Below are 27,928 nucleotides of genomic sequence, written 5' to 3'. Positions count from 1 at the left end.
GGCTGGGATCAATATATACAGAAGTGTGACACTGTAGAACAGGACAGAGAGGTGACAGCAGCGGAGGACAGGCTGACCGGGTGTGAGCGAGGGCATGACCCTGCCGTGGGACAGACAGGACAGACGGTGAGGTAACTGGTGGGCGTGTTGCCCTGTTCAGGCACCCAGTGGCTAGTCTGCAATGGACGCTGGCAGCCTGGAGGACAGCAGCCCCTGCCTGTTCAGTCTCCAAGGGCGCTCCAGAGGCTGCTGCCCCATGCCAGCTCTTCCCCTGGGCTGGTAGTTGCTCTGTGTCTGCATCCCCACTGTGTGGGTTGGAGAAGGCAAATGTGGCTGCTGGACCCAAGGCTGATGGGACAGGAGGTGGCCAGAAGAGGGATGGCTCTTGCATGCTGGTGCCGTGGCCCCAGACATCTCTGCTCCACTCTGAGTCCTCCCCACGGCCCACATGGGGAAACCAAGGCATGGAGCAGCATACGTACCCCCCAGGGTCTCACAGTGCGTGGTGCTCGGTCTAGAGAGATGCAGATCAGCCCCCCAACCCCAGCTGGAAGTGTGTCCACCGCCATGGCCCTAGCGCGGGGTCATCCTGGGTGCATGGTGGGAATGGGTTGGCGTCCCAGAGCCGCCTTGATTGGTTGTGAGGAAGGCCTTCCTGTCCCCTCCCTGCCAGTCACCCACAGGCCAGCATGCCCTGTCTGGCAGGCGAGGTCCGGGGAGTGAACGGTTAGTGCCGGAGTCCCTGCTGTGACGCGGTCCCCGAAGTGGAGGCGACAAGGAGAGCAACAGGCATCCCTTGGGCTGTGTGGGATTTCAAAGCGCTGGGAGGATAGTCCGAGATAGGTGGGCACAGCACTGGATGGTCCGCCCTCACGGCGTCCCCAGCCAGCCTACCCATGCACGGTGGCAAGCCTGAGTCTGTCCGCTCCCCACCATAAAAAGCGCTGGCAGGAGAGGGCAGCGGGTGCCCACGGGTCCTTCCAGGGCCTTCCACCTAGTTTTCAAAACCACTTCTCAGCCCGGTGTGGTGGCACATCCCAGCACTCAGGAGGCGGAGGCAGGTGGATCGCTGTGAGTTCAAGGCCAGCCTGGGCTACAAAGCGAGTCTAGGACAGCCAGGGCTACGTAGAGAAACCCTGTCCCAGAAGAGAAAAACACCTCTCGGAGCAGGGCCTCGAGGCCCGCTGAAGGGACTGTGTCCCCTGGGAGAACTCCCTCAGGTGGCCCCGGCTACAGGTCCCCTTGCAAAGCACAGCCCGGTGTCCTACAGGAGAGAGGTTGCTGGCTCTCTTTGTAGGAAGGAGTGCTTTACCCGGGGTCCCGGGGTGGAGGCCTGGCTACCTTGGGTCTGTATCCCGCTCTCCACCTTGACTCCTGCTCTCCACACCAGCCCCAGCCTTCCCACCTTGTCTCCAACCCCCACTTTGATTCCAGGCTGTGGCTGATCTGAGGATCTGCCCAGGTCCTGACATCTAGCATCACACACAGCGGGGAAGGACCAGGCTCCCACAGATGGGCCTGCCCCTTCCCACAGATGGTAGCTGCCTGGGCCTGCTCTCCCTGACTCCCTCCGTGCCCAGGACCCAGCCAGCCGGCAGCCGGCTAGTCATCAGAGTTAGAGTCCCTCCCATCAGACGGTGAAGGGACTTAGGGTCCGTCACCCTAGGGTCACCCTCGGCGATCTCTCGGCGGCCAGGAGTGCCCTGTGAGCAGCATGGCTGCAAACCCTCACGCGGCGCTCCTCAGCCGCCTCTGAGAAAGCGAACATGCCTGGCAGAGTCGTTAGCCGATTACCCCGGCACTAACCACAGGCTTCCACCCTACAGGGCGGAGGCGGTCTCGCGGCCAAGAGGAGGCGCACCGCTCTCCCCCGCTCCCAGCCTGTCCCCACCTTGGGCAGGCAAGCTCGGTCATCTCCCTAGAGGCGGCGGCCAGCCTCCCACCCGGAGCAGCCCGGGACAGGTCCTGCGTGGGCCCCACAGCTAGTGACCCTCGGAGCGTGGCTGTTCACCCCCTTCCCAGGCCGAGCTCAGGAAACGGCGCCGTGCGTGCCCCGCAGCTGCCAGTCTACATAGCCAGTTCCCTCAAGCCCCAGGCGCGGAAGCAGGGGCTGGCTCTAAGGTGCGGAGATGCGAGCGGAACAGGGCCTCTGAGGGCCTGAGGTGGGCCTCCTCGGAGCATCAGGCGAGCAGGCCCGCAGGGTGACGGGTCACAGGACGAGGAGAGAATGTTCCCGAAGGCCGGCCTACGCCCCCTACTCCTGGAGGCTGGCTGGAGAGGTGACAGGCGCTTTCTCCACTGCCGAGTCACTGGCCGGCGTGGCCACCGCCATGGGGCTGGGCACGTAGTTGAAAGGGGGGACCCGGGCCGCCCTGCTGGGGGAGCCGTGCCTGCTGGTGGGGAAGCCCCCCGCGACGACGCTCAGGCCCTCGTGGCTGAAGGGCGCGGAGGCGGGTGGCTTGGCGACGGCTGGACCGTCCACGTCGCTGCCCGGCGGAGCAGCGGGGCCGCCGGCCGGGGCCTGCGGGGGGTCCCTGCTCTCCAGGCTGGGCGACGTGCTGGAGTTGGTCTTAGGGGCGGCCACGTCCTCCGTCTGCACCACCGCGTCGCTGGTCTTGCGCGGCGGGGCGCCCGCGGGGCCGTCCTGGGGCGACGGGCTCCTGAGCGGCAGGGCCGTGGCGGGCAGCGTGCTGCGCAGGATGTGCGGGACGTCCTCGTCCCTGATGCGGCGCCAGGTGGTGCCCGGCGCGGCCACCCTGGGCAGCGGCCTGGCCTCGCCGTCGCTGCCCCGGCGAGGGGCGCCCGGCCGGCCGCCGGGGGCGGGGGCGGTGCCGTCCGGCCCGCGCCCCACGCTGATGTGCGGCAGCGACGCGTAGCGCTTGACCGTCTCGGGCCGCGCCGGGGCCGCGCGCACGGGCAGGCGCGAGGGGCTCTCGGAGCTGGTGCGCCGGGGCGCCCGCGGGGCGGCGAGCCCCGGCTTGGCCTGCGGGGACCTCTGCGGGCCGGGGGGCCGCCGCGGAGACGCCCGCAGCTCCTCACAGCGAGAGGAGCAGAGGAAGACGGCGGGGAGCGCGGGCCGGCCGCGGCGGGGCGAGGCGGCCGGGGCCGGGGAGGCCGGGGAGGCCGCGGAGGCCGGGGAGGCCAGCTCCGACCTGCGGCGCCGGAGGAGGCCGGGGGATTCCTTGATGAAGGTCAGCTGCCTCCGGAAGCCGGAGCGGTCCGAGGACTCGCTGCCGCTGGAGCGGGCGGAGGCCACGCGCACTAGGCCCAGGCGGCCGCCGCGCGCCCCGGAAGCGCCCTCGGCCCCGGCCCGGCCCCTGGGGCCCGGCTCTGGGGACGGCATGGCCAGCGCCGGTGGCCCTCGCCTGGCTGGCCTTTGCATGAACGGGATCCGCACTGGTGACTTCTGGGTCTTGTGTTGCTTAGCCAGAAGGGCCCGGGCCGGTGACTTGGGCGCTGGGGACCCTCCGGGGCCAGGCAGGGGCCCTGCCGTTGGGGTGGCCAGCGGGGAGCGCCTGGGCAGGGGCTGGGACGCGGGCGAGCTCTGTGAGGAGCTGGAGGATGGCGCCTTGGCCAGGCGGGCTGGAGGCGTGGCGCTGCGCGGAGGGTGGCTCAAGGCCGCCAGTTCAGAGATCTTGCCGGGTCGGTGGAGGCTCCGCGAACGCTGCTGTGCGGGGCTGGGGGCCTTGGTGGCAGTTTCCGGCGGAGCGGCACCCGAGGCCCCCGTCTTCTTGGGTGCCGTACAAGGTCCAGAAAGTCCTCTGGCCTGAGCCCGGGAGGCCGGGCTGGCCGCGTAGATGACCGTCCGCCCCCGAAGCATGGCCGGCTCCCCGGCCGCCGTTTTCTGGGTACCCCTGGCCTTCTCAGGGCCGCCGGGAAGCCGGGCGCTCCCGCCGACCTTGGTGGAGGCTGGGCCACGTTTCTCTGGACGCCAGGCACTCCCGGCCTCGGTGGCAGGCTTCCGCCCTCTCCTGGGCTTGGAGGACGGCAGGGTGGAGCCTGCCGACAGCCCGGACACCAGGGACAGGAGGGAATCGGACTCGGAGGAGGCCTCCAGACTGGTCTTGGCGGCTGCCTGGTGCAGCCACGTGACAATGGAGTTTGCGCCCTCCTGGATGGCCTGCCACTCCACACTGTCTAAGTCAGAGGCCGGGTCGGAGCCAGGCACCTCCTCACGGCATTTTCGGGGTACCTCGGCGGGCCTCACGTCGGACCGGGCAGCTCTGGGCTTGCGCCGCCTCGAGCCGGGGACCTGGGTGCGGCGCCTGGGCAGGGCCGAGCTGATACAGCGCTGCAGCAGTTTCTCCTCGGCCCTCGGGCTGGGAGAGCTGTTCTGTTTGCTGCCCAGGCCCGGGGCCCTGGCGGCTGCCTGCGCCCGGCCTGCCCGAGGGTGGCCGGCCGGCTGCTCTGAGGCCTCGGGCTCGCTGAGGGAACTAGCCGAGGAGGTCAGGGAATAGCAGGGGGGCGTCTCGTCCACGATCAGCCTGGGCTGCGCCCTCGCGGGTGCGACGGCGGGCTGCGCTGCCCTGGCTGGGGCCTCCTTCCTGCCCGCGGCTTTCTCACGCTTCAGAGCCCGGGGGATGGCGGACGCCCTCCGAGGTGGCGGCGCGGCGGCCGGCGGCTCCTCCTCGGAGTCGTAGAAGCAGTACACAGCTTCCTCCGTGGGCGTCGTGAGGCACAGGGACTGCAGGGCCCCGTCCCCGCGGCTCCGGGGCTGGCACGCGCCATCCCTGTTGGACGGGGCGCTCTGCGGCCGGCTGAGGGGCAGCTCCAAACCTGCCCGGTTCCTGCCGGCCCCTCGGGCGGGCTCTGCGCTCTTGCCAGCGCCCGCTGCCTTAGCTCGGTGCCCGCGGGCCTGCCTGGAGGGGGCGGCTCGGCCGGTGGGTTTCTGCCTGTCTGCGGGCCCGCCTGGCTTGTCCCTGGAGGGGCCCTGGAGGGTCTCGTCGCTGAGCGAGGCAGCGCTGGAGAAGTTGACGGGCGTGCCCTCGGCGGAGTCCGTGCCGCCGTCCTCCTCCGGAGCCGGGGCGGGCACCAACATGTACACGGGGACCGGCAGCGCGCGGCGGCCGGGCACCAGGGCCGAGGCCACCTTGTGGAGCCTGGCGGGCACGGCAGCCCCCAGACACTCACGCAGCGCCTCCAGCTCTTTCTCGGCGGCCGACCGAGCCCGAGGGCCAGTGGGCGCCGGGCCGTCCAGGCGGCCCCCGGCCTCGTCCCTGCGGCGGTGCCCGCTGCCGCCTGCCGCGCGCTCTGGGCAGGCCGGCGGCCTCAGGCGCAGCTCCACGTCCTTCTGGACGTACAGCTCGTGCAGGGCCAGCGCGCTGAGGCTGGACGCGCAGGAGAAGTTCTCGTCCGGCTTCTCCACCGTGAAGCGCACGCTGCCCGCGTCCAGCTCCGACGGCGGCTGGCACCTCTCCCGACAGTCAGCGATGTCCAGGAAGCGTTTCACGTAGCTCTCCCACTGCAGGCTGAACTGGCTGGTCTCGGGCTGGCCAGGAGGCGCCGGCGGCGTCTTGCTGCGGCTCGGTGGCATCGTCTGCCCCGGGCTGTCGGGCAGCTCGCTGGGACTCACTGTGCCACTGCCCAGCCCGCTGCACGGGTCGCTGGGGATGGAGCTGGCGATGGAGCGGCTCTCGAAGCTGCCCAGGGAGCTCACGGAGCTACAGCGGCTCAGGACCAAGGGCGTCTCCTGGACGCAGTTCTCCGACGAGCTGGATGGCGTGGCGTCCTCCACCCCGAGGCCCCGGCTGCGCCCCCGGCAGGGCGCTGGGATGGACACGGGCAGAGAGGTGGACCCCGATGCCCGCCACGCCCCGTCCAGCTCGGCCTCGCCGGGACCAGCCTCCTCAAGCCCCTCCAGGGACGAGTCGCTGTCCTCAAGGTTCCCGGCCTGGCTGGGGCCAGCATGGCCGGCGGAAGACAGAGAGGACAGAGAGCTACACCGCGAAAGGGACAGCGGCCCGTCCTGGGCCACCAGCTTCTGCAGCACCCTGCTTGCCACGGGCAGCGGGGGGGCCACCAGTTTCTCGGGGACTTTGCTCAGGCTGTCCGCAGGCAGCCACGCCTGCTTCCGGGCCCCCGGGGAGGCTCCCGGGCCCGCAAGGGGTCTGACACCGGTGGCGGCGGCACCGTCCAGCAGTGGCACGTGCTGATAGGTGGGGGACAGCTTGATGGTGCGCACGCGGGCGGCTGCCGTGTCCCGGGCAGGCGGCTCGCTCCGGCCGGGGAGGTCCAGGTCCAGCCGGCTAGGCCGAGCCTGCCCACGCATGGGGTCGTCATGGTGCTCGGCCAGCGCAGCCAGTGGGCAGGGCCGCATGTGTTCCCGGGGACAGTAGCCATCGCTCGTGCTACCGCTGTTGAGGCTGTCGTTGGAGAGGCTGGTGTGGGCCGCCTTGAGCCTCAGCAGAGGGTGCGCCCGGCCGCCGGCCTCGCGCCGCCCGCCCTCGGTGCCCCGGCACGGAGAGCACGACTGGGCGCGGCCCTCCCTCGGTGCCGGCGCCTCCTGCCCGGGGTCCCCCGAGCTGAGGCTGAAGCTGTCATCCGAGGAGGTGTGCAGGGCAGAGATGTCCTCCACCAGCCGGTCGATCCGAGCCACAGCCAGCGCCAGCTTGGCCTTGGCCTTGGCGGCCACGGCCGCCTCCCCGCCCACAGCCTCCTTCTCGGCCTCTAGGCCGCCCTGGCGGGCGGCGGGGGCGCGCGCCAGCGCCTGGCCCTGGAGGAAGGGGCCGCCCAGGAACATGGACAGCACCGCCGGGCTGCCGGGCTCGGCCGTGGTAGCCGCGGCGGCCAGGGACGGGGCGTCGTCGTCGTCGAAGCAGCCGGAGTCCGAGGCGTAGTCCTGCACCAGCCCGTCGAGGTGGCGCAGCGGCGGCGGGGCCTTCTTCGTCGCGGCCTCCGCCTCGGGCAGGCCCTGCTTCTCCAGGTGGCCCAGCGCGTGCGCCAGGTGCCGGGCGTCCAGCTCGGCCTCCAGAGCCCGCTGCTTGCGGACGTACAGGCTGGGCACGCAGCTGCCGGGGGACACGGCCGCGGCCGCCGCCTGGTACTTGGCCGGCCGGTGGGCCAGCAGGTTCCGCAGGGCCGCGGCGCTGCCCATGGCGATCATCTTGTGCTTGGAGTGCACCAGGTTGCGCAGCATGCCCACGGCCCCCAGGTCCCACAGCAGCTCCTGGTCGCGCGGGCTGCGGGCCGACAGGTTCCAGAGGGTGCCGCACGCGTTGCTCACGATGGTCAGGCTGTGCGACGTGAGGTGCTGCAGCAGCGTCTGCAGGCAGTTGTGGTCGCGCAGCACCTGCCTGGGGGCCCGGGGGAGAAGGCGGGTGGGCAGGGCGCTCCGGCCGTGCCCACCTTCCGCAGCACGCCGCGAGCCCGGGAAGAGCTCCCGCAGGGAGCTGGGCCCACCCCGCACAGCCCCAGCTTGACCACGCCCACCCTGTCCGTCACACCCCCGGTCACGCCCCTCCACTCCGCTGCGTTACCCCGCCTGCTAGTCAGGCCGAGGCTTAGCCACGCCCCTGCTCGCCGCGCCCACCACGCCCGGAGCCGCCCGCTTTGGCCTTGTCCACTCTTTAGGTTGGAACTTTGAAAGAAACGGGCTAGCTCCGGCCTAGTCGCGCCCACCCCGCACTGTAGGAGCCGAGGCCGCTGTTGGTTTCCGGCTTTGTTGGGAGACCGCCTCTGAGGGAGCTTTTTTGTTTGTCAAAACCGGGTCTCTCTGTTCAGCCCTGGCCGTCCTGGAACTCACTCTGTAGACCAGGCTGCCCTCGAATCCAGAGATCTGCCCGCCTCTGCTGACACCACTGCCCATTTGTTTGCTTTTAAGGGTTAATTTTTTAAATTATTACTTTTTAGTTCCAGGTGAATCCGTGTATTTTGCACATCACGTGTGTGCAGTGCCCACCAGTGCCAGAAGGGGGCGTCAGACCCCCCGGAACGGGAGGTACCTGTGGCTGTGAGCCACCCACCCTGAGCGCTGGCGGCTCCAGCCGGGTTCGCACCCGAGTCCTCATCCCCCCATCCCACCCCCACTCGGGGAGGCAGAGGCAGGCACATCTCCGTGAGTTCAAGGCCAGCCTGGTCTGCAGGACCGCGGCTATACAGAGAAACCCTATAAACAAACAAATAAATAGAAGATCTCACCTGATAGCCCTGACTAGCCTGGAACTTGCTCTGGAAGGTGGGCTGGCCTCCAGGGGCCGGGCTGAGCGTGCCCTGCCGCGTCCAGCTCATTATGAACATTATCTATAAGGTGGTTTATTCTATGTGTGTGCGCGTTTGGCCTGCGTGTTTACCTGGTGCCCACCGAGGCGAGAAACGGAATCCCCTGGGACAGCCAGGGCTCTAACCACAGAGCGGTCTCTGCAGCCCCACATTCTAACTGAAGAGGCAGTCTGCAGCCTAGCTGGTGGCGCAGGCCTTCCAGCCCGGCCCTCTGGAGGCCGAGGTGGGGGCCTCCCCTTCACGCTTCCTGCCTCTGCTCCCACCCTGAGCTCCTGCCCTCGCTGCCCTCAGCAAAGGGCACTAGGGAGACATATAGGCCAAATAAGCCTTCTCCTCGACGGGCTGCTGTGGTCACGGCGTTAGAACCGGCTCTATGGCGCGGCCTTCACTCCCAGGACTCAGGGAGGTGGAGGGGAGCGAGCATCATCGCTACGAGGCCAGGACAGCCGACGCTGCAGAGAAACTCAGTCCACCCGAGGACAGCGCGCGCCCTGCGGCCCCGCCATCCCCTAGCCCCGGCGCTCCGCGCTGCTGAGCCCATCGGGGCGGCTGACCTGTAGTCCTCTCGCGTGGCGATGAGGCTTGACACGTTGCGCAGGATCCCGCCGCCGCTCTCGATGACCGCCAGTGAGTTCCCTTGGCAACGGTAGGTGAGGGTGCTCACCAGGAAACCCAGGGCGCCGTCCACCTGGCAGATGGCGGCCTTGTTCTCTGTGCTGTGCGCGGACAGGTTCCACAGCGCGCTGAGCACGCTCTTTAGGGTGGACTCCTGGGGCGGGAGAAAAGGATGGTCAGCATGAGAGGGCGAGGCCGCTCACGGCTGCAGCGCGGCCACACAACATGCACAAAACGCTGCAAAAGTAGCTCTTCGGAAGAGCGGCTGCCTAGACGCCTCCAGGAGGGGCCGGGGGCGTGGTCAGGGTGGGGCCCCGCCCAGAATCCCGCAGTAATGGACTGTGGGCGTGGCCAGGAGTGGAGCCCTGCCTAGAATTCCCCAGTGAGGAGCTGTGGGCATGGTCAGGGTGGAGCCCCGCCCAGAATTTCCCAGTGAGGGCTGGGGGCGTGGTTAAAAGTAAAACCCCGCCTAGAGAGGCCCAGTGATGGGGCTGGGGCCGTGGCTCATTGGGCGTGTGAACGACCTGCCCCGTGTCTTTCCCACTCTGGGTCTACGGTGGCTCTCTCCGACCTCCCCGATTCCAGGCCTCCCTGCAGTGACATTTTTGAGGCTTCTTTTTTAAAATCACGGAAGTACTATAGGAATGTGCTGCCCTCCTAATCCCGGTGTGGGGTCTCGGCGCTGCTTCCCACTGACCCAGCAGCTGCCTGCTTTGCCTCGCGCTCTGGCGGAAGCATGGTTTTGCCGACTGTAGGCAGTTTCTGCGATCGAGTGACATTTGGAACTCTGGGCCCTGAGAAGCAGGGTTGGTGGTTTGGGGTCACTTAGGGAGGCTGGTTGTGGTTTGCTAGTAGCCATGGTCAAAGGAGAAATAGAAGGAAAGAAATTGGGGACCTCCTCATGCCTCCCTGCCTCCATCCTTGCTTCTCGCGGTAGGGGGTGGAGGCGGTGGGGAGGCAGGGCGGGTAAAGGAAAGCCCAGGGGTCAGCGAGAGCGGTGGCCCCGCTCACCTTGTTGGCCCGCAGCACACACTCCATGAGGGCCGTCATGCTGCCCACCTCCCTCAGCACCTTCTTGCTGTTGAGGTCAGCTCTCCAGGAAAGGTTACGCAGGATGCTGGACACCACCTGGCCAGGAGAAGGGCGGCCTCAGTGGACCCAGGTCCAAGGGCGTCACCTTCCCCTCCACGGTGGCCCTGGAAGGCAGCCGGGGACGCAGCTTGGGGGGTTACTCATAGAAAGGGTCAGGCCGAGACCTCAGCTTGGCCCGCCCGCCCTGCGTACCTGGTGCAGCTCCTCGCTCTCGGAGCCCAGCTGGGCCACGATGGCTTCCATGCAGCCTCGGCGGGCACAGAGCGTGGCCTGTCGGGACGGACACGGAACGGTTGAGGTCACAGCAGCAAAAACAAGGGACCCTTGTCCTTTGCCCCTTCCCCCCACTGGCCAGCTAAGGAGAGTGGGCCTCAGACAGGAGTGGGCCTCATCTGGACTCTGCCAGCCCAGAGGTCGTGATGGTGCGGACGGCTGTCCCTGGGAAGCTGGTGTGGCTGCCATCTCAACAGAAAACTGTCTCACTCCCCCCCCCTCTCCGGACCCCATCACCATCTCCTCCGCCCCTCTGTATGCTGGGAGTATCTGTGCCCACCTCTTAGGAGCGCATCTGGACTGGGGTTGGGTGGAGGAAGTCTCAGGACGGCACCCGGAACCCTGCCCATCCCCCTGCCACCCCCGGGAACCTTGTTGGCAACGTCTCCAAAGGTGAGGTTGGTGAGGGTCATGCCAGCGTAGCGGCGCAGGGCGAGGTTGAGCGGGTCCCGGGTCATCTTGTGCATCTCGTAATCCACCTGCAGCAGCTCTGCCACGGCCTGGAGCCCCCCTGTTAGCGTGGGAAAGACAGCTCTGTGAGAGAGGCTGAGGCGGGCAGCGGGGGGCCCTCTCCATCCCCCACGCACCCGCCTTCCCTGTTTGTTTGTTTGGTTGGTTTGGTTTGAGACAGGGTCTCTCTGTGTCGCTCTGGCTATTGCAGAACTCACTCTGTAGACCAGGCTGGCCTTCCGACTCACAGAGACCTGCCTGCCTCTGCCTCCCGAGTGCTGGGGTTCAAGGTGGGCGCCACCCCTGCCCGGCCGGTCCAAGCCCCTCCCGCACACACCACCCTCCCCATCCTCCGTGGCATCTAGAGGGGCCAGTCAACAGCTGTGTAAGGCCCGGGAGGGGCCCCGAGGGGGACACTCACCCAGCTCATTCATCGCCCGGCGGTATTCCTCATCAAAGGACAGCTTCATCACCGCACAGGTGGCCTGGCAGATCTGAGGTTCGATGGGGACTGGGGCTGTGGGCGGGGATGAGGTTAGCTGCCCGCTCCTGGGCCGATGTCCCCGGGTGATACCCAAGCCCTCCCTGTCTCTCCCCAAGCTGTCTCCGCTGCTTCAGGATCTGTGGCTTGTCACACACTCCCTGTCTAACCACCTCTGCCCAAACGTCTCAGGGCGGCGGAGCTGGTGCTGCTTGCGCACCTGCATAGCAGAGACAGGTAAACAAGACCTGCCACTGCGCAAGGGGCACCGGCCTGTAACCTCAGAGCCCCCTGGGCTAGGGCAGGAGGGTCACAGTTCAAGGCCAGCCTGGACAAATTAGTGAGCACTGGTGGCCCTCCTCAGAGTTACAGGCCTCACCTAGAATGCCCCAGGGAGGGGCTGGGGCCGTGGTCAGGGGTGGAGCCCCTGCCTGGAATAACCCAGTGAGGGGCTGGGGGCGTGGTCAGGGTGGAGGCCCGCCTATAATTCCCCAGTGAGGGGCTGGGTGGACAGACTCTTGTTCACTCCTTTGCCCCACCGGCCTAAGGTCCCTCGGATTCAGCCAGACACAGCAAGAAGGTGAAGGCCCCGATGGTTCCCCACCCCCAGCCTGTCCCAGGCCCGCGGCTGCTGCGCACTCACTGCCTCCGGTCCCACCGTCTGCCCCGCTGTCGCGCGCCTGGAGCCAGTCCCAGCAGGTCTCGCAGTAGGCCCGGATCTGCTCCAGCACGTGCAGCACACGCATCTCCTTGCGCGCCAGGCCCTGATCCGGCTGGGAGAAAACGATGTTGTGCAGGGCTGCGTTGGCGCGCATGCGCGCATCTTTGGCACCGGGTGCTCCAGGGGTCCCGGTGCGGACCCCAACCCCGGCCTCGGTGCCGTGAAGGATCTGGAGCAGCAGCGGCAGACAGCCCGAGCGGCGCATGGCCACGCAGCTCTCCGGCGAGCTGGACATGGCCAGCAGCGTGCGCGCAGTGTCTTCCTGGTCTCGCGTGGCCAGCATGGAGAGGAGCCAGAACACCACCTCCACCTGCAGGGGGCACGGGACGGCCGCAGGTTCACAGCCGGAACTGTGCTCCGCCACCTCCGGTCACAGGGATTGCCTGGGGCCGCGCGCCCCAAGCCACCGGCCGTCCAGCCTCGCTTTCCCTCCTCACCTTGCTGTTGCCAGGCTGAGGGGCGCCATCTTCAGGGTGCGTGGGGACTTCCGCCTCCTGGTCCTCCTCCACCGTCACAGGCTTCACTGCCAGCAGAGCCTGCGGGAAGAGCATGAGGCCAGGGGGTTCGGGCTGCGACACGCAAGGGTAGCAGACCCCTTCCTGGGCGCGGAGAGGGGAAGGCCACTGAGCTGCTGGCATCTGTCATCACCCCTCCGGCCCTGACTCCGCTCGTCCAGGTACCTGGGGTTCCCTCTGCTGCACCCGGTCCTGGGCTTCCAACAGCTCCTTGTCAATCTGCTCCAGACGCGAAGCGCGGATCTGAAGCACAGAGAAGGGGAAAACAAGGGGCAACCTTGGCTGACCCCGCCCCCAACTGACCCCGCCTCCCCCATCCTCGACTCCTCCCATCCCTGTCTGCTTCTCCTCCCAGTCAGTGCGCCTGCCACTCCCCGAAGCCTCCTCCCACCCCGCACCTGCGCGCGTTGCACCATCTCGTCTGAGGTGCCAAAGCGCTCTTCCATCAGCGAGCGGATGTGCTGGGCCTCGAACTCCAGCTGCTGCCGGATCAGATCCATCTGCATGGAGAACTGCTGGGAGAAGGCACGGGCTGCGGTGAGGCGCCACCCTGCCCCTCCGCCAGGCCCCGCCCGTTAGCCGGGCGCGCGCCCCGGGAGCTCACCGTGTCCACGTGCGGCAGCTCGTCCAAGCGCTTGGACAGGCCCTGGAGCTGGGAGTAATACCACAGCTTCTCCTTCTCCTCCTTCTCTATCTCGCTCAGCAGGAAGCATCTGGGGGAGGGGCACGGGGGGCCTCCTTACAGGTGGCATTAGCAGGGACCCCCCCAACCCCTGCCCCCAGCTCTGAGGTGGGAGCTGGAAGGAACTGAGTGGGTTAAGAAAAGCTAACTGGAAGAGAAGAAAGCAATCCTTTGGGAGGCTGAGGCCGGAGGATATCGGAGTTTGAGGTCAACCTTGACCTCAGAATGAACCCTGTCTCAAAACGAGGGTTCAGCGAGATGGCTCAGCAGGCAAAGGCACTTGTGGCCAAGTCTGAGGACAGAAGTTCCATCTTCGGAACCCACACGATGGAAGGAGAGAAGGGGATGTCAGCAAGATTTCCCTCTGACCTACACGCACACTCGGGCACACACAAATAAAGAAGATAAAAGCAGCAGAGCTGTGGGATTCTGTGCCTGCCATCCCAGCACTTTGGGAAGGGATCTTGACCAGCCTTGGCTACATAGCAAAGTTGAGGGCTACCTGAAGGCCTAATCTCAAAAAATAAAAATAAAAAAAGATAAAATAGCCAGGCAGTGGTGGTGCACTCCTGGAATCCCAGCCCTCGGGAAGCAGAGGCAGGCAGATCCCTGTGAGTTCAAGGCCAGCCTGGTCTACAGAGAGAGTCCAGGACAGCCAGAGCAGTATAGTCTCAATAAACAAACCAAGCAAACAGATAAAAGGGAATTCCAGAAAGACTGGGAGGCTTCAGGGCTCTAGAGCTCTCCAACACCCAATCATGTCCAGTTTACAAACCAGGGGTCAGGCCCACAAGTCCTTCTTCAGCGCCTGTCACCTGGCACTGGAGAGGCTGAGGCGGGAGAACCGTGGCCAAACTAGGACTCTATGCTGAGACCCTACTTCTCCTTCTTCTTCTCCTTCTTCATCTTCTTCTTTTTTCTTCCTCTTCTTCTTTATCTTCTTCTTTGGTTTTTTTGAGACAGTGTTTCTCTGCGCAGCCCTGGCTGGCCTCAGACTCACAGAGGTCCACCTGCCTCTGCCTTCCTAAGTGCTGGGATCACAGGCGTGCGCCACCACACCCAGCAGACACCCCTCTTTTTAAAATGTTGGTTTAAACAGCCTGGGAAGTTAGCAGAGTGGGCAGAGGACGGGTGAGCAAGCCTGACTGTCTGAGTTTGACCCTGGATCTCTGGCTGTTCTCTGACTTCCACACCCGTGCTGTGGTGTTCCCCAAAGAATCAAATGTGGTCAGGGAGCCAAAAAGGAAAAAAAAGAGAAGCCATCAACAACAGCAACTAAAATGACCCCTATTTTCTGGAGCAGAAGTCTGAGGAAGCAGTGCAGGGCAGGCTTAAAAATCACAGCTTGTCCACCACCCATTGGACTGACCTCATGAGGCTCAGACGGGCTGAGCTGGGTTGTCCCCTCCAGCACTGTCCCCTCCGCTGGCCCTGGGCCCAGAATTTTTGGGCTTCTGTCCTTCCATCAACAAAGGCCTCCTTGAGGATCTCTGGCGTTAGGCCGGATTCTGAGCCCTGACTTTGGATGTGGCTCTGTCCCTAGAGACGCCTGCATGTCTGGGACCTGGGGGTGGGGGGCCACTTCTCCCAGGAGCCTTTCCCCCGGTTGCCTGGTATGTCCCCACATCCTCTGTCCTCCGCCTGGGGTTCAGCCAGACTGAATAGACAGGAGATGGAATGGAAGGGCCTGGCGGTGGGTGTGACTGGCTTGGGGGCGTGGCCACAAGCCAGCGAACCAATGAGAGGGCAGAGGTTCTTGGGGACGGGTCCTTTCCCGCGCCCTCTCACCGCTCCTGGTCTAGCTCTTCCAGCAGGCGTATGGTGGCTCGGCTCAGCTCCCCGAAGCTGTCCTTGGATGGTCCAGAGCCGTGCACTGGGCTTCCCTCTGGGGTCCGGGCAACAGGCTCTGGGCCCAGGGCTGGGGGCTGAAACTTTAGGTTGTAGAGGCTGCTGATGTCAGTCTGAAGAGCTGGAGGGAGGGAGTCACCGGTGAGGGTCAGCAGCCTGCCCCTGCTATATACCCCTGCTGTCCATGGGCATTCCTGAGGGCACTCACCTTTCAGTTGCTCTAACACTTCTGTCTGCCCGGAGGACACCAAGACGCGTGCCTCCTGCTCCAGCTTGCCCTGAAGGTGTTTCAGGACCTCCTGCGGGCATGGCAGGAAAGAGGGACGTGACCATCAGGGCCGCCTGGGCACACAGACATCCGTCACCCTGCCGGTCTATGTGCCCTGGGGACCCCTCTCTCGGCCCTCCCAAGACATCGGTGCTTTTGAGTTTGTCTCTGACCCATGGCCTCCGCACAGGCCCTCACCTTCATGCCCGAGGTCTCTGTCTCCAGCTTGGAGAGGTGAGTGGAGTTATCTCTCAGCTCCTGCCGTAAGTGTGTGTTCTCGGCCTTCAAGGCCTCCACCTGCCGAACCAGCTGCTCGTAGGAGGCCATGGAGCTGGTCATCTTCAACTCCTGCAGTGCCTGGGGCCAAGGAGACACAGAGTGGGAGCTGGTCACTGGTGCCCCTTCAGAGAGTCCTGGCCCCAAGTCCATCCTGTCCAGGGTGTGCACACCAGGCAGCAGTTGTTGTGTGAAGCGATCACCAGGAGCCAGCATTCGAGAGTGACAGAGAGAGAGGGGAATCCAAGCTCGGAGCTCTGTGTGATACATACGAGACTGATGGCTGGACAGACAGACACCTGCACTGACAGACAGAGGGACACACAGACATCTGTCGCCCTGGCAGTCTAGGTCAGCAGGTGGATGGGCCACCTGGAGGCCACCAGGCTCACAGACTGACACAGGAGAAGGTGACTGCAGACAGACAGACAGACGGACAGTCAGTCAGGACTGGTCCCCCACTGAAGCACAGGTTTCCCAGGCTGGCAGACACACAGGGGAGGATGGGTCACTCTCTGGCACAGAACGCCGAGAGCCAAGGAGCCCTGGCTAAGAGAAACCGTGGGCAGGAGGCGGTGGACAAGACCCGGACTCACCGCGGTCACCCCAGGGATTTCAGTCCTGACAGAGAAAGGGTTTGAGGAGCAGGATGCCCTGTAGTCCCTTGTCCCTCTGTTCATGCAAGGCTCCCCATGCCTCTGCTCATGGCTCAGCGCCTCTGTCCTGGCCTGGATACCATGCCCGCCCTGGGCTTGGTCACAGGCCAGCTCTTTGTGCTTCTGTCCGTCTTTTTTCTCGTGTCCAGCCTCCTCCTTCAGCTTGGCTCTCCCTCCACAGCCATCCTGAACAACCCCCCCCCACGGTCCCTCTTCCGTCTTTGTTCCCCTCCATCTGCGGGCGCCCCCTCCCTCCGCCTTTGTCTGAGGTCCACCAATAGCGTCTCGCCCCATCTGCCGCCTCCTCCCTGGGAGCCCCCTCTCCTCACAGTCTTGAGACTTCATCCGAAGCAACCCCACCCCACCCTGCCAGGTGATGCTTGATCCTTTGTCGTCCCCCCCCCCCCATAATCTAATGCTCATTTCTCCTCCTTCCCTGGAAAGCCCCTGCCCACCCTGATGTCACTCAGGGCACGGGTGGAGGGAACCAATGAATGTCTGGGGGACTCAGCCCCCATCCTTCCATCCTGCCTGGGACCTGCTGTGGACCTAGCCGTGCCTTCTGTCTTCTTTCTACAAAAGACCTAAATCTTAGCTCTCCCCAGGAGAGAGAAACTGAGGTTCAGGGCTGGAGAAATGGAGGATGAAGGGGGGGAGGGGAGACATGTAATCAGATCCCGGACCCTGAGATACCCAGATCCGGGCAGTCACCCAGGTATGGTGGCACACACCTGCCATAGCCCAGCACTCAGGAGATGGAGCCAGGAAGATCAAGAATTCAAGGCTAGCTTAGGGTACATACTGAGTTCATGGCTAGCCTGGGCTACGTAAAACTCTGTCTCAAAAGACCAAAAATTAAAACAAACAAAAACCAGACCGGTCCTCTCTCCACGCCTCTGTGTGTCTATCTAAAGGCGGGGAAAATCTCTGGCCACCCAGGATGGCTGATGGGAGGTCCCAAGGCCTCATTGTTAAGCTTACCCAAGCCAAATATGGGGTGTCTCACGTAGGGCCAAGGCTCATATCTAACGTAGCCCCGGGTTGGAGTGAAGGCACCCATGCCATGCCCAGCCAGGAGGAACAGGCGGAGCTCGGCAGGCGCGCACATCCCCACAGCCACGCACATCCCCACAGCCACGCGTTTGTCCTCCGTCCACACCACAGCGTCACCACCCTCCAAGCCGGGTGCATCCGAGTCCGACCCCCCCCACCTCTGCACCCCTCTCACGGGGCTGCTCCTCCCAGCCTCTTCCCGCCTGCTACAAACCGAATTCACATTCCCCTCCAGAGGGAGCCATGAGCTCAGCTCACAGGTCGGAGTCCATCCTCCTAGTGCTCCCAGTGCCCTGGGGACAAACCCTGACACCCCTCCTCCCGGGCACACAGATTCCCTGGGAGCCAAACAGAGCGGCACCGTGGCCTCAGGTTCGCGCCCGAGGCCCTTCCCGACTCCTGCAGCCCACATCCTCCATCTTCCTGCAGAAAGCCCTCCAGTCTGCCCCAACCCCAAAGCTCCGTCAAGTGGCCGTCAAGATGACAGACAGGGAGATGCGGCTCCGCTGAGAGTGATTCAGAGGAGGGAGGGGCTCATCTCTGAATCCCCGTCATCCCATTCCCTTTACAGAGAGGAAAAAGAACGGACCAGAGACACACAGCTCCTCCCCAGGGACGTATCCTGCTCTCCGACTCTCCTCCACTCCTTACACTCATCTCCAGAGGATCCGGTGTGGAAGCCGCGGGCGCGCGCGCGCGCGTGTGTGTGTGTGTGTGTAGGGCACCAGCCTCAGCGACTCAGATGCCTGCCTGTCTCATCCGGACTCAGTTTCCCCTCAGCTCCTATTCTGCGTTTCAGTCCATACTGACAGGGCGAGGCAGGGCGCGCCCCTGCCGTCCGCCCAGGGGAAGGCGCATGGCTTACTTGCATCTGGGCTAGCTGTGAGGCCTGGGGCCTCCTGCCTCCTCCTGGCGAGGCCTGGAAGCCAGACCTGGGTGTCTAGGTCTCCGCCGGTCTCAGCAGCACAGGCAGAGGGGGTTGTTCCGGGGGACAAAGCCGGATCCCGGCCTGGCCAGGCGGCGCCGCCGCTCCCGGCGCTGGGCGAGACCACCGCAAGCGAGCGGGGGAGGATGCGGGATGCGGGATGCAGGTGCCTGGACCAATGGCGGTGCGGGAAGACGAGCTGGTGCCATGGCGACAGCCAATAGCAACCCAGGGCGGGGACCCGTGCTGACCGCAGGGCGGCAGGCCTGCCCTGGGCCTTCGGGGCAGATAGGGGGGCGTTGGGATTGACAAACCCCTTACTGAGGGGGAAAAGGGCAGCCCAGGACCAATGCCTCGTGCACACCATCAAATTGGTAAATAGTACGCCGAAGCCTTAGGGGAAGAGGACCACTCAACCCACCTGCCAGGCCTGGAGGTGTCAAGACAGGAAAGGGAGACGAGCAAAGCCAGAGAGCCCTGAGGTCCTGAGTGCCCTGGGGCTTGGAAGGTGGGGAAATGGGCAGGAGAGAGATTGGCAAGCCCTCCCCATCTTTCTCCACTCCCCTAGCAGAGCGTCAGAGCCAGGAGCTGCCATTTCAGGTGACAGTCCCTCTCTGTGACTCTTCTCTGTGTCCCCTTCGGTCTCTCTCCATCTCTGACTACCTGGTGCCCAAAGATTCCTTGAAGGGTGCCCCTGAGGCCATAACCTGCAGAGCCCAGGGCTGGAGAGATGGTTCAGGGGTCAAGAGTGTATATTACTCTCCCATTAGACACAAGTCCGGTTCCCAACAGCCAGGTTCAGTGGCTGCCTGGACCTCCAGTTCCAAGGACCCCTCCCCTCCAGTGACTGCCTGCACCTGCTCCTGTACTTACAGGGGTGTGCATGCGCACACAGCCCCGGTCTCCAGCTCTGAGCAGTTCAAGGCAGCCAGCCCCGCTCACAAGGTTGTCAGAGCTGGCAGAGCTGACTATGCAGCCTGCAGCGGGGTTTTCCCCACAAACCACGGTGCTCCTGGCCCTCTGCGCATGCGAAGGCATCACAGAGGGCACCAAGCCGGGCAGGGGCCTCCACCCCTCAGTGTTGCTAGGCAGTAACAGCCAAGGGCACCAGGGGCCGAACGAAAGGCTTCTGTCCGAGACCCATCTTAGGCCTGCAGTTGCAGTAACAAAAGCCTCCAGCCAGCTGGCATCGAGAGTCAGCCACGGCTGGCCCTGCTGCCGGGGAGGAGGTGCAGAGGGGCTCTCGCTGGAGGTGGGGAAGGCTGTCCTTCATGTCTGTCATTGCAGCACTGAGGCTGAGGCAGGAGGACTGCAGGGAGTCCGAGACCAGCCTGTGCTGTCTCAAAAATAAAAAGGCTGAAGAGGGATGTGGCATGGGGCAGAGCTGACTAGCTGGGGTCCGGGAGGGGCCCCGCGCCTGAATGGAAGAAGGAACAGAGCTTGGTTGGGCATGGGGGGTGTCTGGCACTGCAGTGGAGTCGGGGTCATGAGGTTCGGCCAGGGCAAGCAAGGCTGGGAAGGCTGGGAAGGGCCTCATAATTCAGGTCAGGGCTGAGCAGGGCTGGAGTCGGGGCTGAGTGCTACAGAACCCAGAGCCTCTCGGCTCCGGTTCTGCCTTCACCTCACGTCTTGACCTTGGGAGTGATGGTGTCTGGCTTGGGTGTCCCTTCTCCCCTGTTCCCTCCCGGACAGGACAGCACAGTTTGACAGGTCCTTTCTCTCGGAAGAGACCTGGTCTGGGAAAGGAAGACTGGCCGCTTCCCCCAGAGAAACTGAGGCTTGGGCTAGGAAACACTCAGATCCCAGTCAGGCCTCTGGAGAGGATGGACTCTCCTGCCGGCTCTCCTTGGAAGGCTACGGGGGACCCTTAGGCAAGATGCTTTTAGCCCCAAACCTTTACAGCATTCCCACTCCTCCTCGCTGGATGAGCCACAGTCCCCAGGCCCGCGAGGCCCGACCGGCACCTGCTGCAGAGTGCCCAGGCCTCAGCCTCAGGGTCCTCCAGCCTTCCCAACGGGCTCTGTGCACGCTGGGACCTCTCTCTGTGACGCTGCAGTCTGCCCCTGCCGGTGTCCTCTTGGCGTCCTTCCAGCCACCCTCCCCCAAGTGGGCTCCATTGGGTGTGGGGTGGCCTCAGAGGTAGCTTCATGACCACATGCTGGTCACCATTTGGGCATGCTGGGTGCTGGGTGACCTGGCATAGCCTAATGGGGGGGAGTTAGCAGCTGCTGGACCACAGTAACAGACCTCAGTTTCCCCAGAGAGGAGCAGGCTGACGACCCCGGGCAGCCCTTCCTTAAACCCCTAGCATACAAGCTTTCCTTTGGCTCAATCATGTGACCTTGGGCGGCTTAGCTTTGCCCTAGCCTCAGTTTCCCCTTACGTGGCCGAACTGCAGTAAGGCAGGGCTCGGGAATGTCATGGTTAGTGGACACTGGATAGGCAGGCCCTAGCTCAGCAGTGTCCACAGAGAAACTGAGGCCTAGCAAGTGCAGGGCGTGGTCGGGGCCTGCATCCTGCGCTGGCTGGAGCCCGAGCTCGGTGTGCCGCAGCTGCGGCTCTCTGTCCCCAAACCTGCAGGTCTTCCAGGAGAGGGGAGAGGGTCTCCTGCTCAGGGATGCTCCAGCAAGGAAGGCTTGCGCTTGCGCAGGACCCGGGAGGGGTCGCCGCGGCCCGGGGGAGGGGAGCCCAACCTCATGCACATGCTCAGGCAGTTTCCTTGGCAACTGTCTCCAGAGCAACTATGAAAGACCCCCAACCCAAGTCGGCTAGCTCCAGCCAGGTGTCCTCTGCTGTCCCAGGGGCTGCGGTTCCCACAGTCAAGACCCCACCTGGCAGTCCGGGCACCGCAATCCCCACCCAGGACTCCCTGCACCCTACCTGGTCCCCGAAGAAGGCTGAGTGCAGGAGGCTCAGGAGACCCAAGAGCCCCATGGAGCCTCGGCCGGACAGCAAGCGCCCCGCCCTCGGCCGCAGGGAAGGCAGGGGACCAGCACTGCGCCTGCGCGCAGACATGGGCGGGAGGGGGTGTCACTCTACTAATGAGGGTTGACCCGAGACTGAAGATGTAAGACAGAGACCTCCTTGGGCAGAGCGACAACGCGCATTTCTAATGAACCCGGGACAGGAGGGCGGGCGGCCACCCTAAGGGCTGCCAACTGTCCAAGGGGCTCACATTGAAGAGGATGGGTCCCATGGCGAACCTGGGTGTCTAGGGGCTAGGAGCGCCACCCCGTGGCTGGGATACCATGCGTCCGTGTGGGGACAGTCACCTGGGTACCCAGATCACAGCTTATCTGCTGGTTACCAGCCTTCGAGTGGGGCGCAGGGATGGATGGGGACTGTCATGTAAACATTATGGAAACAAGTACTGTGTGCCCGACACTGTACAAAGGCAAACAGGTCTAACCCCTGGTCTTTGGCTACTTAGCATAAGCAAAAGGTCAGCCTCATGGGGTGGCTCATGCCTTTGATCCCAGCACTCGGGAGGCAGAGGTAGGCGGGCTGCAGAGAAACGTCTCCGAGAAAGGGAAAACATGTCCCATGTTGTGGTCCACGAACATTTTATTTGTTCCAGGTGCCTGGCATGTGGCATAGCTTGGCAGACGGGATGGTGCAGAGAGAGAAATGGATATGGAGGAGGAACACTGTGAAGATGGTGGCTGCCCCTGCCAGGAACTGAGCCAGGAGGGGCACCCGTGTCTGCACAGGGGGAGACAGGTGGGGCAGCTCTCCAGGGGAGCACACTAGGCAGATGGGGAAAACCAGGTAAGAGGTGCCTAGACTATAACCAGGAGCATAGCCTGGTACCGTGGGTGGGGCTGGTGACAATAACCCCAGAGGGATCAGCAACTAAGTGAATGCCATGCTTGTTGGGAACCCAGGTTCAGTGCCCAGTACCCACAGACTTTGAGCCCTCCTGAGGCAGGAGGATAAGCAGGTAGCAGCTTGCTTGGCTTGCATCCCCAAAGGTTCTCCAGGAAATGCTACAAGACTGAGCTGGCTGGCTACTACCAACTTGGTATTGTGTGCCTTTAGTGCCAGCACTGGGGAGGCAGGAGGATTTCTTTGAGTGGGAGGCCAGCCTGGGCCAGAGCTGCACAAAGCTACACGGAGAAATCCTGACTTGAAAAAAGCAAGACAACCCTGCTCAAGTGTGTATGCAGGCTCTGGTGATGGATGGTCTTCCGGAACCCCTCCACTAGCTGGGACGGCCCACACCCCAGGACCGGGGAGGCCAGAGTGCTCGCCCACTGTCACTCTGCAATTGCCTTCCACAAGCTGACGAATTCAGAAACACATCTCTCAGGGTCCACCAGCGCCTTTCCAGCCATAATCAAAGGTAAGGGACCTGCTCAAATCTGCGGCCACTTCCTCTCAGGCCCCAGCTGCTCAGGGCCAAACCCAGGGAGGACCCCTCCCCCAAGTGCACCTTAGGCTGGGCACTGTTCAGCCACTGCCCTTGAGCTGTGCCCAGGACAGGCTAGAATGTTGGGCAGCCCTGCTGAGGGCGATGGGCATGCGGCCAGGAGCCCCCTTCAGCCCGCACAGGGACCCACCACAGACCCACAGAAGAAAGCAGAACCCAGGAACTAAACACGAGTCTTTATTGGCCCCGGCTACTTGAGGGGGATGAACCGGGAGGAGTGGGTGGCGCCAATGCCAGGCCGGCCGTGCTTCACCGGCTTGTAGGTGATGGAGAACTCGCCCAGGTAGTGGCCGATCATCTCCGGCTGCGGGGCAGAGGAAGCAGGGTCAGATGAGGTGAGCGCAGCCGCGGCACAGAGGGGTCCCGCCGCCTCACCAGCACCCCGCTCACCTTGATCTCCACCTGGTTGAAGGTCTTGCCGTTGTACACGCCCACCATGCTGCCCACCATCTCGGGCAGGATGATCATGTCCCTCAGGTGCGTCTTCACCACCTCGGGCTTCTCCATGGGCGGAGCCTCCTTCTTGGCCTTCCTCAAGCGCTTGAGGAGGGAGTGCTGCTTCCGCCGCAGACCCCGGTTCAGGCGCCGCCTCTGGCGGGCGCTGTACAGCTGCATCAGCTGTTCGCTGTAGGGGAGAAGTTGCAGGTGCTGAAAGTCCGCACCACCCCAGAACAGGAGGCCGCTCGGCGCCCCTAATCCTCACATCCACAAAGCTGCCGGGAGCAGGGGCTCGAGGACAGGCCAGGGGCCGGGTCCACAGCCCTCTACAGTGGATCCCGCAAGCTCAGCCAGCCCTCACCCCTCACTGAGGTAAACCTTCAGCCCACACCCCAAAACGAATCCAAGACCTTTCCACAAGCAGTGACAGGAGCCGAGGTCACGTCTTGGCTTTTGACAGCCCTCCCAATCACCACGTACCCAGACCAACTACCATGTCAAGCCCTGCCTGATTTTCCCAAGGTCACAGGGAGTTGTAGAGCCGGCAGCCCTGTCAGCAACCACTTCTGGGAGACTGAGGCAGGGTAGCTCCTTCTACACAAACTATCACAGTGTAAAGCTGTAGCTGGGACTGAACTGGTAAGAGCGCTTGCCTAGGAGGCCATGAAGCCCTGAGCCTGATCCCCAGCGATAGCAAACCCAACACCTGGAAGGTGGGAGACAGGAGGATCACGAGTTCGAGGCGAGCCTGGGCTACACAAGTCCCTATCCTGTCTCACCCGCGTGGCAAGTGCAAAGCTCTGGCTCCATCAACGGCCCCACATTAAGTAAAGAGTAACCGTGCAACAGAAGCCCAGCAGCGTTTCGGGTCGCGCCCTCTTACTAGGACATGTCCAGAAGCTGGTCCAGGTCCACGCCACGGTAGGTGAACTTGCGGAAGGTCCGCTTCTTCTTCTGCTCCACTTCAGCCTGCGTGAGCGCGAGTCGGGGTTAGCGGGGGCTCGCGGTGCTTGCCCGACAGCCCCGGAACCCGACGGGGCGGCCTTCGAGAGCTGCAGTACGCCCGGTTGTGGCGCGCGCGGCGGCTACAGCGGCCCGGTAGGTTACAGGCACCCACGGGGCCTCATCCGGCCCGCGGCCTTCCAGGGTCTCCCCGCACCCCCCATCCGCAGTCTTCGAGGCCCCGAGCGCCGTGCTCCATGTCCGAGCAGCGACCCCGAGTCCTGCGAGAAGGGGTCGGGCGGATGCAGGCGGATGCACCCAGGCGGACACAACCCGGACCGCGTACTCACCATCTCGGCGGCTGCTCGGAAAAGGAAGCGTCGGCTGCGGCTGCGCAGTTATCGCGAGCGCCGCCCGGAGGCCCCGCCCCCAGCCTCACGAGCACTTCCGCTTCCCAGATACTCGCTCTCGCCCCCTGCCGCGCGGAGGGCAGAACGCAGCTAGCCTCCAGAGGGGTGTGGCTCCTCGTGGGGTCTTTGTTTTGGTTTCTGTCTCGCTGTCCCTGTTTGTTTGTCCCTCTCTCGTGTACAAAGTCCCAAGGCAGTGGTTCTCAGCTCGTGGGTCACAACCCCTATGGGGGTCGCAAATCAGCTAGTTACATTACCATTCATAACAGTAGCAAAATTCGAGATACGAAGTAGCCGCGAAATATGCATACATGCATACATACACACACATGCATACATGTAGATAGACGGGTAGCTAGAGACAGACAGACAGACAGATGAGACAGTTTCCAGGACAGAGTTTCTCTGTATAATAATCCTGGCTGTCCCAGAACTCTCTCTGTAGACCAGGCTAGCCTGGAAATTCGAACACACACACACACACACACACACACACACACACACACACACATGGCTCTGCCTTCCAAGTGCTGGGATCAAAGGTGTGTGCCACCTACCTTCTGGCTGACTTTGTATTTTTATTTTCTAATGGTTTTGAGACAGCACTGGGACCATGCTGGCCTCTAACACAGAAAGATCCGCCTGTCACCGCCTCCCGAGTGCTGGGGTCACAGGTGTGCGCCACCATGCCCAGCTTTGGTTTGCTTCTACTTGTGTGGTGTGTGTGAGCCACCTCAAAAGCCTGGAGGCTGGAGGACAACGTGGAGGAGGCAGTTCTCCCTTCTGCCATGTGCACTCCAGGGGCCGACTTTAGTTCATTAGGTTTGGCAGCCAAGTCCTGTACTCACTAAGCCACCAACTTCTTTTTGTCTTAGACAGGGTCTCTTGTAGCCCAGGCTGCCCTCAAACGTGCTATGTTGCTCAAAATGACCTTTAGCTTCTGATCCTGCTGCCCTCACCTCTGTCGTGCTGGCACAATAGGTCTATGCCACTGAACCCAGCTACAAAGGGGGCCCCTTCTTGAACGATGTCCCTTGCTCAGGCATGGAGGCATCTCTCACCACACAGAAGGCACACCTAATTCCAGAACAGCCAGGATGGAAAGACCCTGTCTTTAAAGCAAGAGATGAAGCCAGGCAGTGGTGGCCAGGACAGCCCTGGTTACACAGAGAAACCTTATCCAGAACACCCAAAAGTAAATAAATAAATAAGCAGAGAGAGAGGTATGGCCTGGGGGAGAAAGACCTCCCTCACTACATGCTGGCGAACCTCAGACTCCTCCTGTGTGGATGACAGAACTGCAACTGGCATGTGGCCACCACAGGTACATACTGTAATCTATTTCACAGCAAGAATTTACTGAGTGTCTACTACTTGTAAATAGGTATGGTTGGAGGTTCAAAGCCCACTGGAGCAGGTAAGGAGTGTGTGGTGATGACAGAACTAACAGTAGGGTGGGTCAGTGTCCTGGCTTTCCTGAGAATTACCTAGGCATGCTGGCCATGGGTGGCCCACGCCTGTACTCCTAGCACTCTGGGAGGCAGAGGCAGGAGGATCTCAGTGAATTCAAGGTCAGCCTGGTGTACAAAGCAAGCCAGGGCTTTACAGAGAAACTTTGTCTCAAGGAAAAACAAACAAACAAAAACAACAACAAAGAACTCCTCAGGCTTTATCCAAAACTCCTCAGACTTAAATCCAAAGTAATCTACCAACTTGGTGCAAGGCTGGGTCTGTTACTGGAGCCCAGACAACATGTGAGAATTTAGGAATTTGCCCTGGGGGGGGTGACCAACACCCTTTGTGCCCCTACCTGAAGAGGCTGAAGTAGGAGGCTCTCTTGAGCCCAGGGGTCTAAAGGCAGCCTGGGGTGGGTGAGGCACAGCGAGACCTCTGGTGAAGAGTACTGGCTGCTCTTCCCGAAGACGGGTTCAATCCTCAGCTCCTGCAAGACCCTGAACCCAGGGGATCGGACGCCTTCTTCTGCTTGCCTCCAGCACCAGGCACGTGTGCCATGCACACGTATACACACAGGCAAACACGTGCACATGAAATAATATATGCATCTGAGATTTTTTTTTTTTAAAGGAGGAGAGGCTCTTGGGCATGGCTCAGGGGAGAGGGGGGAGGGGGCATGTACGGAGCCCTGGGTTCCAGGCCCAGTGTAACCTGGGTGTGGTAGCACCTGCCCGTCATCCCACACAGGAGACAAGAGCTGGGGCTGCAGCTCATCCTTGCTGCACGGTACCAGAGGCTTTGAGGCCTGTGCAGCCTGGATTCTGAAAAAGAAATTCCATTTTAAGGGGAAATGACCTGGGCATGAACTCCAGTTTCAAAAGGGGGGAAACCGCACAAAAATGTGCTTCGACCACTCACCTCTGACAATATTTAACCGTCACCCCCAGCGATGGCTAAACAATAAATACACAGACTACCCAGGTGTTCTTTGCAACAGGCTGAGCAAAACAATTATGGTTGGGCTCCTGGCCACAGTCATTCGGGTTCTATTGTCAATCCATCATAGAACCAACAAGCTAGAATTTCCCCAAACCTTGCTGTAACCCCAATAAAAACCCTGCTGATCTGGAGCTCGGTGTTCTCAACCCTGACCTGCTGCGTCCGTGATGGTTGTGAGGCCCTGCCCCAGCTCGAACACCTCGACCCTCAAAGTGGGCTTGCATCGGAATTGGCTCCTTGGTGGTCATCCGGGGTCCCCGAGATCTGGGCACAAGGTCAGCCTGGGCTTCTCGAGAACTTAGCTCTAAGTTAAAAATGGGGGTGTGTGTGCTGTGGAGATGGTGAGGAAGGACAGCTGGATTTTTTTTTTAACTGTATAGCCCAGGCTGGCCTCAAACTCGTGACCCTCCTGCCTCTGCCTCCTTCAGCAAATCCTACAGGTGTGCCCCACCACAATCGGCAAGACTACTGTCTTAACTCCAGCTCCAGGTGTCTGATGTCCCTGCCCCAATGCCAGCATCCATGTGCACTGACCCGTATATGTACACAGCCCTGTTAAGGTTATAAACACTCTGAGAAAGGCCCTGCCTCAGAGGAGTCAGGCTGGGGCCAGGGACACTTGGACAGAAGCCTTGCATCTGAGCCACACTCGGATATGTTTTCATCCAAGTCCCTGAACCCAGGCTGCCGCTTCATATCCCTGCGTGTTCCTCACTCCGGCAGGTTTCTTGGTTCTAGTTTTCTGCCCCTCATGGATCCTACGTTAAATTGTAGTGTTTTTGTTTTGTTTTTTAAGATTTATTATTTATACAGTGTTCTGCCTGCATGTGTGCCTATAGATCAGAAGAGGGCGCCAGATCTCACTATAGATGGTCATGAGCCACCATTCGGTTGCTGGGAATTGAACTCAGGACCTCTGGAAGAACAGGCAGTGCTCTTACTCTCTGAGCCGTTGTCTCCAGCCCTCTTTTTTTTTTTTTTTGGGGGGGGGAGGTTGCAAAGCTAGAGGGCGGATATGGAATAGATGAGCAGGGCTGAGGAGCCATGTGAGATTCACAATCAATAAAAAGAGCACCAGCTGCTCTTCCAGAGGACCCGAGTTCAATTCCCAGCACCTTCTGGTGGCTGTGGGGACAGCACTGCACACGCACGGAACATGGGGGCAGACCAGCACCTGCGCACAGCT

The 27,928-nt window shown here is 62.6% G+C and overlaps 2 protein-coding genes across 8 annotated transcripts; both read right to left on the bottom strand.

Moving 5' to 3' along the window:
* Nucleotides 1-172: 172 nt before the first annotated feature.
* On the bottom strand, nucleotides 173-21,107 carry Apc2 (APC regulator of WNT signaling pathway 2). 7 transcript variants are annotated; one of them, XM_021641893.2, is made up of 15 exons: nucleotides 20,953-21,107; nucleotides 15,361-15,519; nucleotides 15,103-15,193; nucleotides 14,835-15,015; nucleotides 12,969-13,077; nucleotides 12,763-12,879; nucleotides 12,530-12,607; nucleotides 12,287-12,385; nucleotides 11,772-12,159; nucleotides 11,069-11,164; nucleotides 10,569-10,708; nucleotides 10,117-10,194; nucleotides 9,844-9,960; nucleotides 8,772-8,986; nucleotides 173-7,292 (listed from the first exon to the last, which is right to left on the bottom strand). In XM_021641893.2, exons 1-15 carry the CDS (start codon nucleotides 21,085-21,087, stop codon nucleotides 2,255-2,257), a joined length of 7,041 nt encoding a protein of 2,346 aa, XP_021497568.2. In that variant the 5' UTR covers nucleotides 21,088-21,107; the 3' UTR covers nucleotides 173-2,254. The 7 variants fall into 7 exon arrangements, with proteins under 7 accessions (XP_021497568.2, XP_060227093.1, XP_021497569.1 ...); XM_060371110.1 differs by having other exon boundaries at nucleotides 12,763-12,876; XM_021641894.2 differs by lacking the exon at nucleotides 20,953-21,107 and adding an exon at nucleotides 18,013-18,917.
* A 1,550-nt stretch (nucleotides 21,108-22,657) lies between these two features.
* Rps15 (ribosomal protein S15) lies at nucleotides 22,658-24,305 on the bottom strand. Its single transcript, XM_021641901.2, has 4 exons — nucleotides 24,232-24,305; nucleotides 23,823-23,908; nucleotides 22,892-23,126; nucleotides 22,658-22,805 (listed from the first exon to the last, which is right to left on the bottom strand). The coding sequence occupies exons 1-4, from the start codon at nucleotides 24,232-24,234 to the stop codon at nucleotides 22,692-22,694; spliced, it is 438 nt and encodes a 145-aa protein (XP_021497576.1). The 5' UTR covers nucleotides 24,235-24,305; the 3' UTR covers nucleotides 22,658-22,691.
* Between the last annotated feature and the right edge of the window lie 3,623 nt (nucleotides 24,306-27,928).

Source organism: Meriones unguiculatus, chromosome 17 (assembly GCF_030254825.1).
Source record: "Meriones unguiculatus strain TT.TT164.6M chromosome 17, Bangor_MerUng_6.1, whole genome shotgun sequence".
NCBI classification, from domain to species: Eukaryota; Metazoa; Chordata; class Mammalia; order Rodentia; family Muridae; genus Meriones; species Meriones unguiculatus.
Note: the sequence above shows the minus strand (reverse complement) of the source record. Positions and strands in the feature narration are given on the sequence as shown.